Source organism: Aspergillus clavatus, genomic scaffold, assembly GCF_000002715.2.
Source record: "Aspergillus clavatus NRRL 1 1099423829794 genomic scaffold, whole genome shotgun sequence".
NCBI classification, from domain to species: domain Eukaryota; kingdom Fungi; phylum Ascomycota; class Eurotiomycetes; order Eurotiales; family Aspergillaceae; genus Aspergillus; species Aspergillus clavatus.
The window spans coordinates 479,712-493,484 of record NW_001517105.1 but is presented as its reverse complement, the minus strand read 5'-3'; the positions used below and the strand labels follow the sequence as shown (position 1 = coordinate 493,484).

The 13,773-nt window shown below is 56.1% G+C and overlaps 5 protein-coding genes across 5 annotated transcripts, besides 8 other annotated features; 3 read left to right on the top strand and 2 right to left on the bottom strand.

Moving 5' to 3' along the window:
• Nucleotides 1-1,262: 1,262 nt before the first annotated feature.
• ACLA_055170 (anoctamin family protein) lies at nucleotides 1,263-3,711 on the top strand (the record flags this gene model as incomplete). Its single annotated transcript, XM_001274895.1, has 4 exons — nucleotides 1,263-1,353; nucleotides 1,478-1,631; nucleotides 1,722-2,007; nucleotides 2,065-3,711. 4 exons carry the CDS (start codon nucleotides 1,263-1,265, stop codon nucleotides 3,709-3,711), a joined length of 2,178 nt encoding a protein of 725 aa, XP_001274896.1.
• Nucleotides 3,526-3,560: a microsatellite.
• Nucleotides 3,712-4,025: 314 nt separating the features above from the next.
• Nucleotides 4,026-4,051: a microsatellite.
• Nucleotides 4,052-4,141: 90 nt separating this feature from the next.
• On the top strand, nucleotides 4,142-5,632 carry ACLA_055160 (uncharacterized protein; the record flags this gene model as incomplete). Its single annotated transcript, XM_001274894.1, has 1 exon — nucleotides 4,142-5,632. The coding sequence occupies one exon, from the start codon at nucleotides 4,142-4,144 to the stop codon at nucleotides 5,630-5,632; it is 1,491 nt and encodes a 496-aa protein (XP_001274895.1).
• Nucleotides 4,194-4,233: a microsatellite.
• Nucleotides 4,508-4,528: a microsatellite.
• Nucleotides 4,581-4,609: a microsatellite.
• Nucleotides 4,962-5,016: a microsatellite.
• Nucleotides 5,100-5,186: a microsatellite.
• A 66-nt stretch (nucleotides 5,633-5,698) lies between the features above and the next one.
• Nucleotides 5,699-8,297, bottom strand: ACLA_055150 (DUF1212 domain protein; the record flags this gene model as incomplete). The annotated part of the gene is given in 4 exon segments (XM_001274893.1): nucleotides 5,699-6,055; nucleotides 6,105-6,203; nucleotides 6,214-7,408; nucleotides 7,426-8,297. The coding sequence occupies 4 exon segments, from the start codon at nucleotides 8,295-8,297 to the stop codon at nucleotides 5,699-5,701; spliced, it is 2,523 nt and encodes an 840-aa protein (XP_001274894.1).
• Nucleotides 8,298-10,337: 2,040 nt separating this feature from the next.
• Nucleotides 10,338-10,934, top strand: ACLA_055140 (putative GPI anchored protein; the record flags this gene model as incomplete). Its single annotated transcript, XM_001274892.1, has 1 exon — nucleotides 10,338-10,934. One exon carries the CDS (start codon nucleotides 10,338-10,340, stop codon nucleotides 10,932-10,934), a length of 597 nt encoding a protein of 198 aa, XP_001274893.1.
• Nucleotides 10,615-10,659: a microsatellite.
• Nucleotides 10,935-11,219: 285 nt separating the features above from the next.
• Nucleotides 11,220-13,247, bottom strand: ACLA_055130 (putative GABA permease (Uga4); the record flags this gene model as incomplete). Its single annotated transcript, XM_001274891.1, has 7 exons — nucleotides 11,220-11,374; nucleotides 11,504-11,894; nucleotides 11,979-12,598; nucleotides 12,646-12,793; nucleotides 12,862-12,909; nucleotides 12,957-13,102; nucleotides 13,151-13,247. 7 exons carry the CDS (start codon nucleotides 13,245-13,247, stop codon nucleotides 11,220-11,222), a joined length of 1,605 nt encoding a protein of 534 aa, XP_001274892.1.
• Nucleotides 13,248-13,773: the final 526 nt, after the last annotated feature.

The window sequence follows — 13,773 nt, the reverse complement described above, 5'->3', positions numbered from 1 at the left end:
GGCTGAATTGTCGTGACTCGTGAGAGGAGAGAATTTCTTCAAGTTTGTACTATAATAATGGTCATTAAGAGTTCAAGAGCTGCCGAGATCATACCGGGTACAACCTCAATTCTCGGCAGGCAGGGTGGTCAAGCTGCTGCTAATCGTTGAAGTCGGTATATAACCGAGACTATCTGTAGAGGATAAACGCTTAGTACCTAGACTCCAAACATTGACATCCATAATCAAGTCCAGTTCCCATGGAAATGACCCTCCATATTATTATGATGTGTGTATCTGAAACCCTGCCGCAAGGACCTCGTGATCCATGTAAGGCTGATGGTTGATCTACAGCAACCGAACCCGTCTCACATTAGGGTTGGGGATGGCAGTAACCGGCGGAATGGTATTTATAGCACACTCAGCATGGCGACTGTGGAAGAAGCTCCCTTCGCTGGTCTATGAGATGTGAGTGTCTATCTACCGTGGTTAGTAGTGGTTGACCTCTGTAACAAATCGACTCACCAGCCAGGACGATGTGGTTTGTCGCTTAGTCTTAGGTCAGGATCTTCGGAACGGATCGGTCTATGCAGTGGGGGCAAAGGATGGACAACAAATCAACCAGATGGCTTTCAACGGATGGTGTGCTGATGTAGATAGAATATAATCTGATGGTAATGCTCAATCATCCAACATTAATGATTGAACCCATTTGTCTCAATGGGATTGTTCTCCATCACTGGCCTTCAAAATCCCAATCGGTTCCAACGAACAAGCTACAATATGGCCCGGTAGGGCTGAAGCTTAGCGGGAATTCTTAGTTCATAGCAGAATGGTGATGCCTAAACTGATCCACTCGAGGGAATTCCGAGTTGGCAAATAATAGCATCCAATGGACTAATGAACCAATGGAACCCCCCTGATAGCCTGGATTGGGGAATTAGCAAAATGAGCAGGAAGAGAAGGGAAATGAATATTGGTTCTTAGTCTTCCTTGTTAGTTGGATAGTAGCTCACTAGCTATGACATTTGCTGCGGGGAGAAAATAATGGGGAGATTGGGCATGGACTCAATTCAATGGCTCGGCGCTATCCTTCCATTTGGTTCTGTTAAATAATAATCAGAGCGATAGTCATGCAGGGAACAGGAATGTCTTCAACTAGAGGGATTTCCCATGCATAATAAGCAAAGCAATGGACGTCCTTTTTAATCTGATCTCCGACCGATCTCGCTCTCCTCTCCCTCTTCCCTACACCGCCTCTCTTTCCCATCTTCCTCTCGGTCATGGCTCTCTCTTCGCACCATGAAATCGACGAGACAGAACTGGGCAATCTGGGCGTCGACTGGGTGATCCACTATCAATTCGAGAATCTTGGTATGTGGGATTCGCTAATAATGGGCTTCATGACACCCTGGCCTGATTACACTTTGATGCCGACTTGGCCGCGAATTATGGGAACCATGCACTGACCATTAACTCTACTCACGCGAGACATTAGAAACCTCTCAAGCGATCAAAACCTTTCAGACTCTCATCCACGATCTCGAAGAAGCCAATCTCCAAACTCAAGTCCGACACGGCGATGGCGCCTCATTGCTGGTCTGTGTCCGCGTTCCCCGCGACCATCTCGGACACATGATCCACGAGTCGAGGTATACCCGCCTCCCTCCGTCAGCAATAATGAAAAAATGAAAAAAAAAAAAAAAGAAAATTGAACGGCGAAGGTGAACTGACTCTTTCAGGGTCAAGGACTGGCTCTATGGGATCATCCACGAACTTCCCTCGGGAAACAACACCGACGCTGAGACACCCGCCGAAGAATTGCGGTCGGTCTACCACGCCGTCTCCTGGCAGAAACACTTGGGTGGTGCGGGCATCACCCCGGGAGTTGGCAAATGGGAGTCTGTGGCGTCTGCGTTCCCACTGCACGACCAGGGTGCGAATGCCGAGTTGCTGCGCAAGATGAGTCGAGCGATGACGCTGACTGATGAGGACTTGAATGCGATACGGGCGTTGTTCGGTGAGAAGGTTCGATGTATCATGGCGCCCCGTCCAACGATGCAGATGCTGATGGTTCGGGTCTAGGTGGGCTTTTACTTTGCATTCATACACTGCTACTCGATCTTTTTGGTCTTTCCCGCCGTGTGGGGGGTGGTCTGTTGGCTGTGCTTTGGGCCGTACTCCATCACCTGTGCCGTGGTCAATTGTCTCTGGGGCATCGTGTTTGTGGAGTACTGGAAGATCCGCGAGACGGATCTGAGTCAACGATGGAATGTCATGGGAGTCGGCGCGCTGAAGGCCAACCGGCCGCAGTATGTCTGGGAGAAGGAGGTGCAGGACCCCATCACGGGGGAGACGATCCGGGTGTTTTCGATGCGGCAGCAGCTCTTGCGCCAGTTGCTGCTGATCCCTTTTGTGATGGTTGCGTGTCTGGTCCTGGGATCGCTGATCGTCGTCACGTTTGCCATGGAGGTGTTCATCTCGGAGGTGTATGCAGGCCCGCTCAAGGGATATCTGGAGTTTTTGCCGACCGTGCTGTTTTCGCTGTCGCTGCCGACGATTACGTCGCAGCTGACGGCCATTGCCACGCGACTGACGGAGTATGAGAACTACCGCACGCAGGACCAGTACGATCTGGCGCAGACGTCCAAGACCTTTGTGATGAATTTCATCACGGCATTTCTCCCCACGTTGCTCACGGCCTTTGTCTACGTCCCGTTCGGCACCCGGATCGTCCCGTACCTCGACGTCTTTCAAGTGCGAGCCAAGGAATTCTCCCCCTTCTATGTCGACACGTCCCGTTTCCAGCAGGAGGTGATCTACTTGTCCGTGACGGGCCAGGTGCTCAGCTTCGGCGAGGAGGTCGTCCTCCCCTACGTGAAGAAGGTCCTCTGGCGAAAGTGGCGCGACTACCGCCTCCAGCAAGCGCAGCAGAGCCGTCCACGGCGCCACTCGCGCCTCACCGACCTGCTGCTGATTGACGCGCCCGAGGAATCCGGCTTCTTCCGGCGCGTCCGCAACGAAGCCGACGCCGACGAGTACAATGTGCACGAGGACATCTTGGAGATGTGCGTGCAGTACGGATACCTCGCGCTCTTCGGGGTCGCCTGGCCGCTGGTCCCGCTGGGCTTCCTCATCAATAACTGGCTGGAGCTGCGCGGCGACTTCTTCAAGCTCACCCTCGAGTGTAAGCGACCGCCGCCCATCCGCACCGACTCGATTGGGCCCTCGCTGCAAGGGCTCGAGTTCCTCACCTGGCTGGGCACGCTGTCCACCGCCGCGATCGTCTACCTGTACCGCGACGGCATGGCGCAGGTGCACTTCTCCTCGCTGCTGCTGGCGCTCCTGGTCGCCGAGCAGGCCTACCTGGGCGTCCGCTTTGCGGTGAGTACGGGCCTCCAGAAGCTGGGCTCCGGCACGCTGCGCCGCGAGGCGGCCAAGCGCTACGCGGTGCGCAAGAGCTACCTGGACACGGTCGGCGCGACGTCGGGGAGGAGCAATGGCAAACCGCGCGTGCGGTTCAGTGACCGGGTGGATGTGTTTAGCTCGTCGCGCGACTCGTCGCGCGACTCGTCGCCGACGGATCCGGTCGAGACAGGGTCGGCCGAGCTGCACGAGGAGACGCCCTATGCGTCGGAGCAGGAAGCGGAGTTTTGGACGGAGTGGAATGCGCTGGATGTGGGGGTGAAGTTGATCAAGGCGTTAAGTGGGGAGGAGAGGAAGAACAAGTAGCTTGGCTGTCGAAGTAACTAGTGCGGTTCAGTGACATGCACGCTATTGATAAGGATCAGGCAGACACATTTCTCGCACTGTCACTCGCCAGTAAATGGGGCGGATTGGACTATCTCGTTGCATCCACGCATACTCCGTACTATTTATTATTACTAGCTGGACTGGTGTCGAGTCCACCGCAATAGTTCAGCCCTACAAGGCTCGCCAAGAGAGCTTAATCCGGCCCAGTCCCATATGGCATAAGTCATACCTCAAGGGGGTTTAGTAGATTAGTAGATTACTGGTAGTGGATTACTGCATCCTTTCAACACCGACATTTCATTTCATTCCATTTCATTTCCCTCCTCTCTCATCCTTCTTATCTCTCCCGTCCTCCCAACCCAACGTTCATCCTATCCTCATCCCGTATGATACTCACTATGCCCACAAAATGTCCCCAACCACAACCACAACCACAATCACCGAAAAACCCCCCTCCCAGACACCCACACCCACACCCACACCCACACCCACACCCACACCGACAGACACAATCATAACCCTCCACCGCACTCCAACCAGCCTCACATCCCCGCGCCCCAAATTCAAAAACACCCTCCTCGCCTCCGTCGGCTACCTCGAGCTCGCCAACGCAGGCGACTTCGCCGCAAACGTGTGGAACGAGATCCCCGTGCCCACCCACGCCGTCATCTGCATGGCCATCTTCGGACCCATCGCGCTCCTCGCCTCCCTCTTCGCAGCCCGCGATCTGTACCTCGCGGTATCGAATCTCCGGGTTCTGCGAGCGGAGCGGAAGCTCCTCCTCCTCCTCCTCCTCGCCCGCAGCACAACAACCCCAAGTACAACCACCACGGCAGCGACCAAAGAAACAAGCACAAGCACAAGCACAAGCACAAGCTCGCCTCCGCCTCCGACGCCGACGAACACAACGTCAACGTCCAAGGCTCGAGCGCTCCTCGCCCTCAACACGCGCCAGCTGCTGACGGAGGCGATCGACCGCGCGCTCATGGACGTCTTGCTCGGCGGCGGGGCGGTGCTGGTGGGCGTGGGCACGATCCTGGCGATTTTCGGGGCGGATGCTGCGGTCTTCGAGGCGTCGAATCTGTTATCTGGGTTTGTGGGCAATGCGCCGGCGGCGGCGTTTGGGGTGGTGAATGCGGGGTGGACGGGGGTGTTGGTGGTGGGGTTGCAGCGGCGGTGGAGGGGGGCGTGTACGTCTTTGTCTTTGTGTGCAGCGTCTTCGACTGCGGGTGGTGGTGGAGGTGGAGGTGGAGGTGGAGGTACAGGGGGAGGTGCAGGTGGAGGGGTTGGGGGTAAGGTGCGGATGAGGCTGCGGGCGCGCTTCCGCATGCTGCAGGTGCACGCGGCCGTCAACGGGGTCACGGGCTTGGTGGCGGGGATGGCGTCGATGGTGACGGCGCGGATGTGGTGGGGGTATGTTGTGCTGATTCCGTGTGTGGTGGTTGTGGTGGTGGGGAACTGGTTCTGGCGGGTGCGGCTGGGGTATGACCGGGCGATGTGGCGGGGGGAGGCGGAGCCGGAGGAGGGAGAGGAGGGAGGGCACGATGGTGAGAGCGACGTGGTTGAGGAACTGGGGGCCGTGATCGAAGCGCGGGAGACGCTGGATGCGTGGGTCGAGGGCCCGCTGGACCGACTCATGGGTCGAATTGTGCGGCATGGCATGGCGGAGGCGTTTTGTGAGCGGCTGGCGAGACGCTGGGGGGAGCATCCGGTGTTTGCGGGGGATACGAAGGAGGTGTGCATTGCAGTCGGAGATCTTCTATCCGGGTCTGAGAGCGATCAAGCCCGGATGCTGGATGAGTGCGGCCTCTTCCTCCGGGAGGATGGGAGGAAGATTCTCGAGGACCGGGAGCGGTATCTCCTCGAACTTCTTGGAGAGCTGTTGTTGATTCAAGCCTAGACTGACATCTGGCGGGCCAGATACCTAATACATACATATACAAAAAAAAAAAAAAAAATGGACAGATCAAAAACTGAACAACCCACTCCGTTGCTTGCCATATGGATACACCACCAACGCCGCCAGGAACAGCCCAACCGTAATCCCAATCGCCACCTGCACCATCCCAAACCCCAGCGTCCACACGGACGTGTTCGTCGCCAGACCCGCGCCTGGCTGCGACGTCTGGCCGCCCTTGGTGATGTTGCGCCGGATCTCGTCGGCCGATTGCACACCCGTAATCAGCGACCCCGTCGCCGCCAACCCCGACGGCACCAGCACGAAGATCCCCGGCAAGATCGCCGTGGCCGCATGGCCTCGCCACAGCCGGCTGTACAGGTTGCCCAGCACGCCGATGGTGAACGAGCCCACCGTGTTGGCCACCTGCGAGTTCGACCCGAGCCGCTTCGTGCTGAAATAGTTGGCGATGTACCCGGACAGCGCGATGAACATCATCACCGGCAAGCTGCTTGAACTTGCCCTGGTTGATGATGAGCAGCCACAGCGACATGAGCGCCACGAACGGGAACCGCTGCACGTACGGGTTCTTGAACGCCCCGATCTTGGGGCACGTGATATCCGACACGGCCGACCCGTCCATCAGCCCCGTAGATGGTCGTCCCCACCGTGATCCCGTACCCGAGAAACAGCGAGTAGATGATGGCGTAGACCATGCGGATCGACCCGGCGATCATCTGGTGCGATTGCAGCTCGAGACTGCTGCAGAGCACCAGGAACCCGGGCAGGATGAGCGCAATCGAGGACTGCGCGATGGCGGAAAAGCAAAACAGATACTGTCGACTGCCGTTGACAACAACCCCGGGGATGCTGCCGAAGGCGCGCGCCAGAAAGGACGTCAGCACCGCCGCCGTGACCTCTAAGACATTCGAGTACAGTGCGGAGCGCGGCGCCAGGACGTGTTGCATGATCCCCAGCAGACAGCCATTGACGAAGATAATCGGCATGTCGATGGGCCGCGCGCTGAACGCGAAGGGGCCCACCGTCGCCGAGGCCATCCCATAGGCCACCACGACGATCCACTTGTTGTACCGCGGCTTCATCTTCATGATGTCGTCCAGCTCCTGGATGGCTTCCTCGACACCCATCACATCGTGCACCACGTTCTTATAGATCCGATGGGTGTGCGCCAGCTTTCCCAGGCTGATCCCTTGGGCTACACGGACCAGCTTCACCTCCGTGGTTCGGGTCGTCGGATCGTCAAAGGACATGACCATGCATCCGGGGAAATAGAGGAATTGGCTGTCCACTTCCAGCACCCGCGCTGTCATCTGCATGTACTCCTCCAGCCGGTGCGTCGGGGCGCCAAAGGACATGAGCGATTTACACAGCTGCATGATGTATCGCTGCCGGGCGATGATCTCCGCAATCTGCACCGTCACCTGAATCTCGTCCTCCAACCGCATCCCCCTCTGCCCAGGCTGCTGCTGGCCACGACGCTTCGACGCGGCCGAAAAGACTTCGCTCGACACCGGCGTACTGGCACCACTCAGGCCGCCGCCCGAGATGCTGACTAGAGTCGACGTCGACCGATTCTGCTGTTTCTTATACCATTTTAGCTTCTCCTTCCTCGGTGTCGCGGCGCCAGACGTCCCCGCCTCCGAGGCCACGCTGGGCGACCGTTGCCCACCTTTTTTTGTTGTTGCTGTTGCTGCTGGCTCCCATGTAGCTTCATCAGCTGCGACAGGACGCCGCCACCGCCGGACCGATACCGCAGCCCTGAGTCAAGCCCGTACCTGCCCTGTCCCACCTGCTCACTCCCGGTCTGCGGATACGGCTTGCCGCGCACCTTGCGCCAGTGGCCGGATTGATCCTGCGTTAGCTCCCGCACCAGCCGGTGCGCCTCCCCTGTGGATGTGGCCTGGTCGGCCTTCTTCTGCTCGTGTGTCTTGTACTTGTCGTCAGTAAGATCCCCCAACGGAGCGTCCCCACCGGATGCCCATTCCGGATGGTAGACGGCGGGATGTAGGTCATCCCCACCTGGTTCGGGCCGTCCCAGCCGATCTGCCAGCCGCGCCACCTTATCATGCACAGTCTGCTGCAGCGAGCGGAATTTGTCTTTGGACGAGCGGCCAACGTCGCTGACTGCTTCCGCTGCCCGGGTGCGGACCGGCTTATCTGCCACCGGAGTCTTTTCTGCTTGCTTCAGGTCCTTCCCTGTATCAGTCCGCTCGTGGAGAGGCGTCTCAGTGATGTCTAACGACCCATGAAGGTATGGTGTCGAGATGAGATGGGGCTGCCCCTCGCGCTGCGCGGCGTCCCGCTCCTTTTCCTCTTCCTTACGAATAGCACTTTCATCGTCGCTAGTTCCGGACGGGGGCGTGCGCTTGCCATAATCGACGCTGACGGCGGATCGAAACCGGACCCGCTGTGTCCTCGGCGACGTTATATCGTTCGCCGGGAATGTCTCTGCCAGGGGCTGGCCCCTCCCATCGCCGTCCTGTCCGCCAGATGACCGAGGACTTCCTGGCGGAGTACCTGGCGGAGAAGTCGGTGATGCTGGACGCTCGGTGATGTCCTGGCTGTCGGCGCTTTCAGTTTGCTCTGGATTCGGATAACTTCGGTAGGTGATGAGGGAAGTTTGGCTCTCGCGCCTGGAGTCGGCCATGTGGCTGGTATAGTGGGAGCCGTTGGAACGTCCAGCCGTGTGCTTAGTCGACACATGAGACGTATCGACATTCGTGCTCTGCGAGTAGAATGGTAGCACAAGTCAAATGAGACTGTTTACCGAATGGGACAACCATGGAGTCAACAGCCATCCTCAAGTGCTTTTGGTCAACACAAAGCCTGCAGTCGCGATTAGCGTGCTGATTCAAGTAGTCGTCCAGGATAGAAATCGGAAGCAGTGATAACAAACGTCTCTGTCGATCCAAAGCAATCCGCGCAATCTCCTGAAGGGTTGATGTGATGTCGACCTCATATCGGAGTAGAGTTCCGAATCCATGGGACCATCTAACATTCGGAAGACTTTGATCTCTTATTCTCGCATTCAAGACGGACAATGCCAATATCAGCTTTTGTGGGAGTTGTGGCGTCAAGAACAGCAGGTATGGACGCCCTTGAGATACTAGAAGATGTATCCTAATACAACAAGCATGGATAATGAAATGCGATACGTGGACTAGATATTGAAGCCGGAGATGCCATCTTGATCAGTGGGGGAATGCCACGAAGGATTTCTATCGCTGAGCCCTCTCAATTGCCATTTCAACAAGCCTCTTGAGGCCCGATGGAGGCAAACCCTCGGTTCTCACGCCTGGTGTTGACTTTTCAGAATGGCTGCAATGAAATTCCAAGCTAGTGAAGTGAAGCCTGAGCGGGAAGTCAGAACTCCAGCAATTAGACTGCAGGGTGTAATCAAGTTCCATGACTTTGCGACGAGGCTCAAAGCCAGGGAAAGAGCCAATACTAGCTAGATCCTGTCGAGCTAGCCGAGATGACGACGTCAATGGGCCAAGTGTAGCCAACACCTGTAGCGAACTAGGGTATGTGGGCTGTGGGCCTTGCATCTGGGGCAATGCGGTGCTCCCAACCCCATACGAGGTCAGTAATATGATAGAAGAAGCTGTCCGTACAGCGCACTGCCTGAACGGTTCGACAGTTTTCCTTGACTGTAGGAATACTGGGTAATAAGATGAGTGTGCTGTGTGCATGCATGCTTGCTACCAGTCTCCCACCCCCCAAATCCCCAACAAAGATTACTCATCATGCACAGCCTCGGCGGCACCGCCACAGTTGTTTCTAAGATTATCGTGGGTGTTGCCACACTTCGGCACACAGTCCGTCCTGTACTCTGTAGAGTATCACCAGTAGCAAGAAAGTCAATCCAAACAAAACGGAGGATTGGTCTGCGGAAATAGCCGACTACCAGGGCTGGATCGAGAATCCTCCAGAATCTGTCAATGGACGTTGTGGGACCGTGGGACTGATGATTTCCCCCCAGCAAAACACCGTCAAGTTGTCAACCGTTCAACACACCCCCATATCGTCACCGCAATCTAAACAACCAAGAACCAACAATCAAAGCAGGAAAATGTCCCACTACCAACGTCATTCCTGCTTGGCAGTGCAGGCAACAGGCAACACAATAATCCGTGTGGAAGACTGGGAGTTCGAGTCTGTCGATCAGTGGATGTGTTTGTTTTTGATTCGGAGCAACTGATGTCGGTACTCGGTACTCTTGAGGCTCGGAAGAATGATGTATGTGGTCGATGGTTATTTTGCACGGTGCATATCTGACTAGTGGAGTCAGCCAAGTTTCACATCTCCACGATTGGCACATTGTGCTCCGAAAGACCCGTGGCAGTCGTCATTCGATCTGACCAGTAGTGAACCAAGTATCTGCTTGAAGCTCTGGAACTGGTGCTGGTACTCGATACTCGTACTGGATTGCGTGTTTGCCACGCTGCGCCTCGCGGTGGAGCCCCCTGATTCCAACTTCCACTCGGTCTAGTATATTTATTTATATATATCAATCAAAATGGAGGAACAGATATAAAGCGCCCTTCTGCTCTCTCTCCCAACCATCCACTCTAAGCATCCATCAATCAATCTCCTAAAAACAAGATCTATCTCGATCATCTTCACCTCCACCAAGCCCAAAGAAAGAAAGAAAACCCCCCCACTCAAACAAATAAAAACCATCAAAATGCAGTTCAAGTCCACCCTCCTCACCACCGCCCTCCTCCTTTCCTCCGCCGCCTGGGCCCAGGACAACAACAACAACAACGCCGTTGGCTCAATCGTCTCCGCCGCCGAGAGCATTGCCTCCGGTGGTGAGAACGTCGCCTCCGACATCAAGTCCGACGCAACCTCCATCGCCAGCGCCTTCCAGACCGGCGGCGCCGCAGCCGTCTCCTCGCTGACCTCCGAGGGCGCCAGCGCCGCCTCCAACATCCAAAGCTGGGCCACCTCGGTCGCCTCTTCCATCGCCTCCGACGCGTCCTCCATTGCCTCCGACGCTTCCTCCAAGTGGACCAGCCTCACCACCCTCACCGACTCCAGCGGCAGCGCAACCGCCACCCAGACCTCCACCGGCTCGCTGTCCTCCACCACCGCCATCATGACCCAGACCAGCACCATCGTCTCGGGCTCGCAGACCCGCACCGAGACGAGCACCAGCACCTCCACCGGCGCTGTGAAGCCTTCCAGCACGTCCGAGGGTGCTGCGGCCCAGGCGACGCCTTTCCTGCCTATGGGGATGGTCGGTGTCGCTGGTGTGCTCGGTGTGATGGCTGCTCTGTAAATAACGGTTATGGATTGAAGATTTGATTGATTGATTGATGGTGTGGACAGTGGGGGGTTGATAATGATTCTGGTTTCCTTTTTTTTGATTTTTCTCACTTTCCTTGATGATTCATGTTGAATTATATACCTGGTGGCTGCACGCCCTGTACATTTGTTCCGAATATGATCCATTAATTCACAACCAAACCTAAATCAGAGCTCCCGGTATCTCCGAAGGAAAATAATAAATACTCACCAGCGCCATGTATCTTCGAAGAGAGGTCAGAACAGCATCCCAAGGATGTCAAGCATGCTTCTCGTCAGATAACACCTCGCCCGCTGGAACCTCAACCGTCACCTTGGGCCCGGTGAACCAGCGCCGCGCAAATAGAAAGTAATACGCCATGCACGCAACCCACACGAACCCATTGATAACAATCGTGTAGTTCATCTCCTCGGCTACCCGAGACAGCATCACATCAGTATCGATCCTCAATTCCACAGAAAACCTACAGCACGCCAGTCCATCACACACAAAGAAAAAGAAAACGAAAGGGAAAAAAAAAAAAAAAAAAAAAAAACACTCACGACGCGGATTCGGCCCCCCACTGGGAAACATCGACAACACCAGCCCAAATACCAACCACAGTGTCGCGACGCACGCAATCGGCCGGCTCAGCAGCCCCGTGTGGAAGACCCCCGGTCGGAACCGCGTCTTGCTCCAGATCACCCGGCACAGGATCGGCGTGCCCCAGGCAACGTAGTTGCTCGCGACGAACAGCGAGAAGAGCGCGTTGGCGGCGACGGAGTTGATGAGGCAGAGGAGTCCGAAGACGATGCAGACGGCGGCGAGGCTCACCGTGGCGCGCACGGGCTGGTAGCGGAGGTGTTTGCGTTTGCTGACGTGTCGGAAGTAGCGCGAGAAGGGGAGGGCGCCGTCGCGCGAGAAGGCCCACGCTTGGCGGGACGCGGCTACGATCTTGATTTGAAAAAAAAAAAAAAAGCCAGACTTGTTAGTGGTGTGTGGTTTGCGGTGGCCCTGGGGGGGCTTGGATTTTCTTACCAGGCTCAGCCCAACCAGGAACTGGATCACGATCAACACGCCGGTGAAGCCGAGAGCGCCCCGTTTCCCGAGCGCGTCGTAGTAGATCTGCGCCATTGGCTGGCCGAACACGGAGCCTGTTGTTGCGCTGACGTCCCGGTTCATCGACGCGGCGATCACAGTCAGAACCAGGAATCCAAGGACACAAGCACACCCGGCCGACCAGAGAATTCCCAGTGGCACTGCGCGTGCGGCATGCAGCGCTTCCTCGCTCATGTGGACGCACGAGTCGAAGAAGCCGATGGACCAGATGGGCGCCAGAAAGGACAGGATGAAAGCCCACCCGGTCGGCCAGGCAGTGAGGTTCTCGACGTGGCCGAAGATATACGATGCGGGATTCAAGGCCTCGCCCCGGCGCACTTTGCCGACGGGAAGAGCGACGACTGTCGCGACGATCATGGCGGCGTTGACGACGATCGAGAAGATCTGGATCTTCGGCATGACGGGTCCGGCGAAGACGGCGCAGACGGCGTGCAAGAGGACCACGCCTACATAGACCCCGTAAATGATCCCGTTAGAGGCAGACCATTGTCCATCACGAGCGATCGAGACGCATGCGAGTACCAGGAGCGAAAGCGTATCTGCGGACGTGAGTGTGTGCACATTATAGCTGGACGACGGGACAAACAATCAACGGAACAAATGCCACCGATCAAGCCAAGGGTATTGCTGTATCCGACGAGGAAGCTCAAGGCGTTCTTGTACTTCTCACCCGCGAAGTAATGCGTCCACCAGTACAGGCCTCCCGCCGTAGGCATCGCAGAAGCCATATCCGCCTATCCCGGTCAACAGTGCTGCAGCGAAAGAGCGCGCGGAAGTCCGCGCATAAAACCGAGCTGCATACCATCGCAAGACCGACAACGAAGATAAGTATACTCGTAGTGAGCCACCCCTACGCGAGTGAGAAAGAAGTCACAAAGCAGGATCGGAGAGACGCACCCACACCATCCCTACTGGCCCCGCTGGGAGGGAAAAAGCGAGCGTGGACGCGATCGAAGGCACTAAGCCCATGATGCTGAACGCAACCGCGAAGATCTCCAGGGTCGAGTACTGTCGCCGTAGCTCTTGCTTGTATCCCAGCTCGGCTTTTCCAGTCAGCAGCTAGATGCACATGTCCCCAGTCTGATCCTCACCCAGGAGTGTCGTATCATCCACCACGCCCGTTGAGACGTCATTCTCAGCGCGCAGCTCCCCCTCGGGGCGCATTTGCGAATCTATTTTGGCAGACATTCAAGCTTCGAGAGTCCGAATAGAATCTCCACCAAGGTATGTCGAGGCTCGGCGGGACCAGTCGAGTATTTAGTATTTATATCAAGAAGATATCCACTCCTTACCATGATGTGAGACATTATGAAGTGAAAAATTCGGGCGGATTCCAATGCATCTTCTGCGTCAGGCTGTCAGCAGCCACAGCAGGCATGGAGATAATAAGACAGGGTTGTTGATGTTATGGTAGGACAATCTGATCAGGGATGGATAATGGGGGATGATCAACACGGATCATTCGTGCAGAAGATCGGTCCACACTCCACACATTTCCCTGAATTACTTTAAACCTCGACAAGGAATAAACCTTGCAGACCTATCTCTGTGGTGTCCTCAAATAGTCTCCTGAGCCTGGGGCTGAGCTTCTAATACCACAGCCAGGACAATTGGATATCGCATCATCATAATCATTCACCTTTTGTGCGAATTCTTGACTTCCTTGGTCCTCCGTACACGGAATGGAATGGACAGTGTGGTTACACCAATCCCG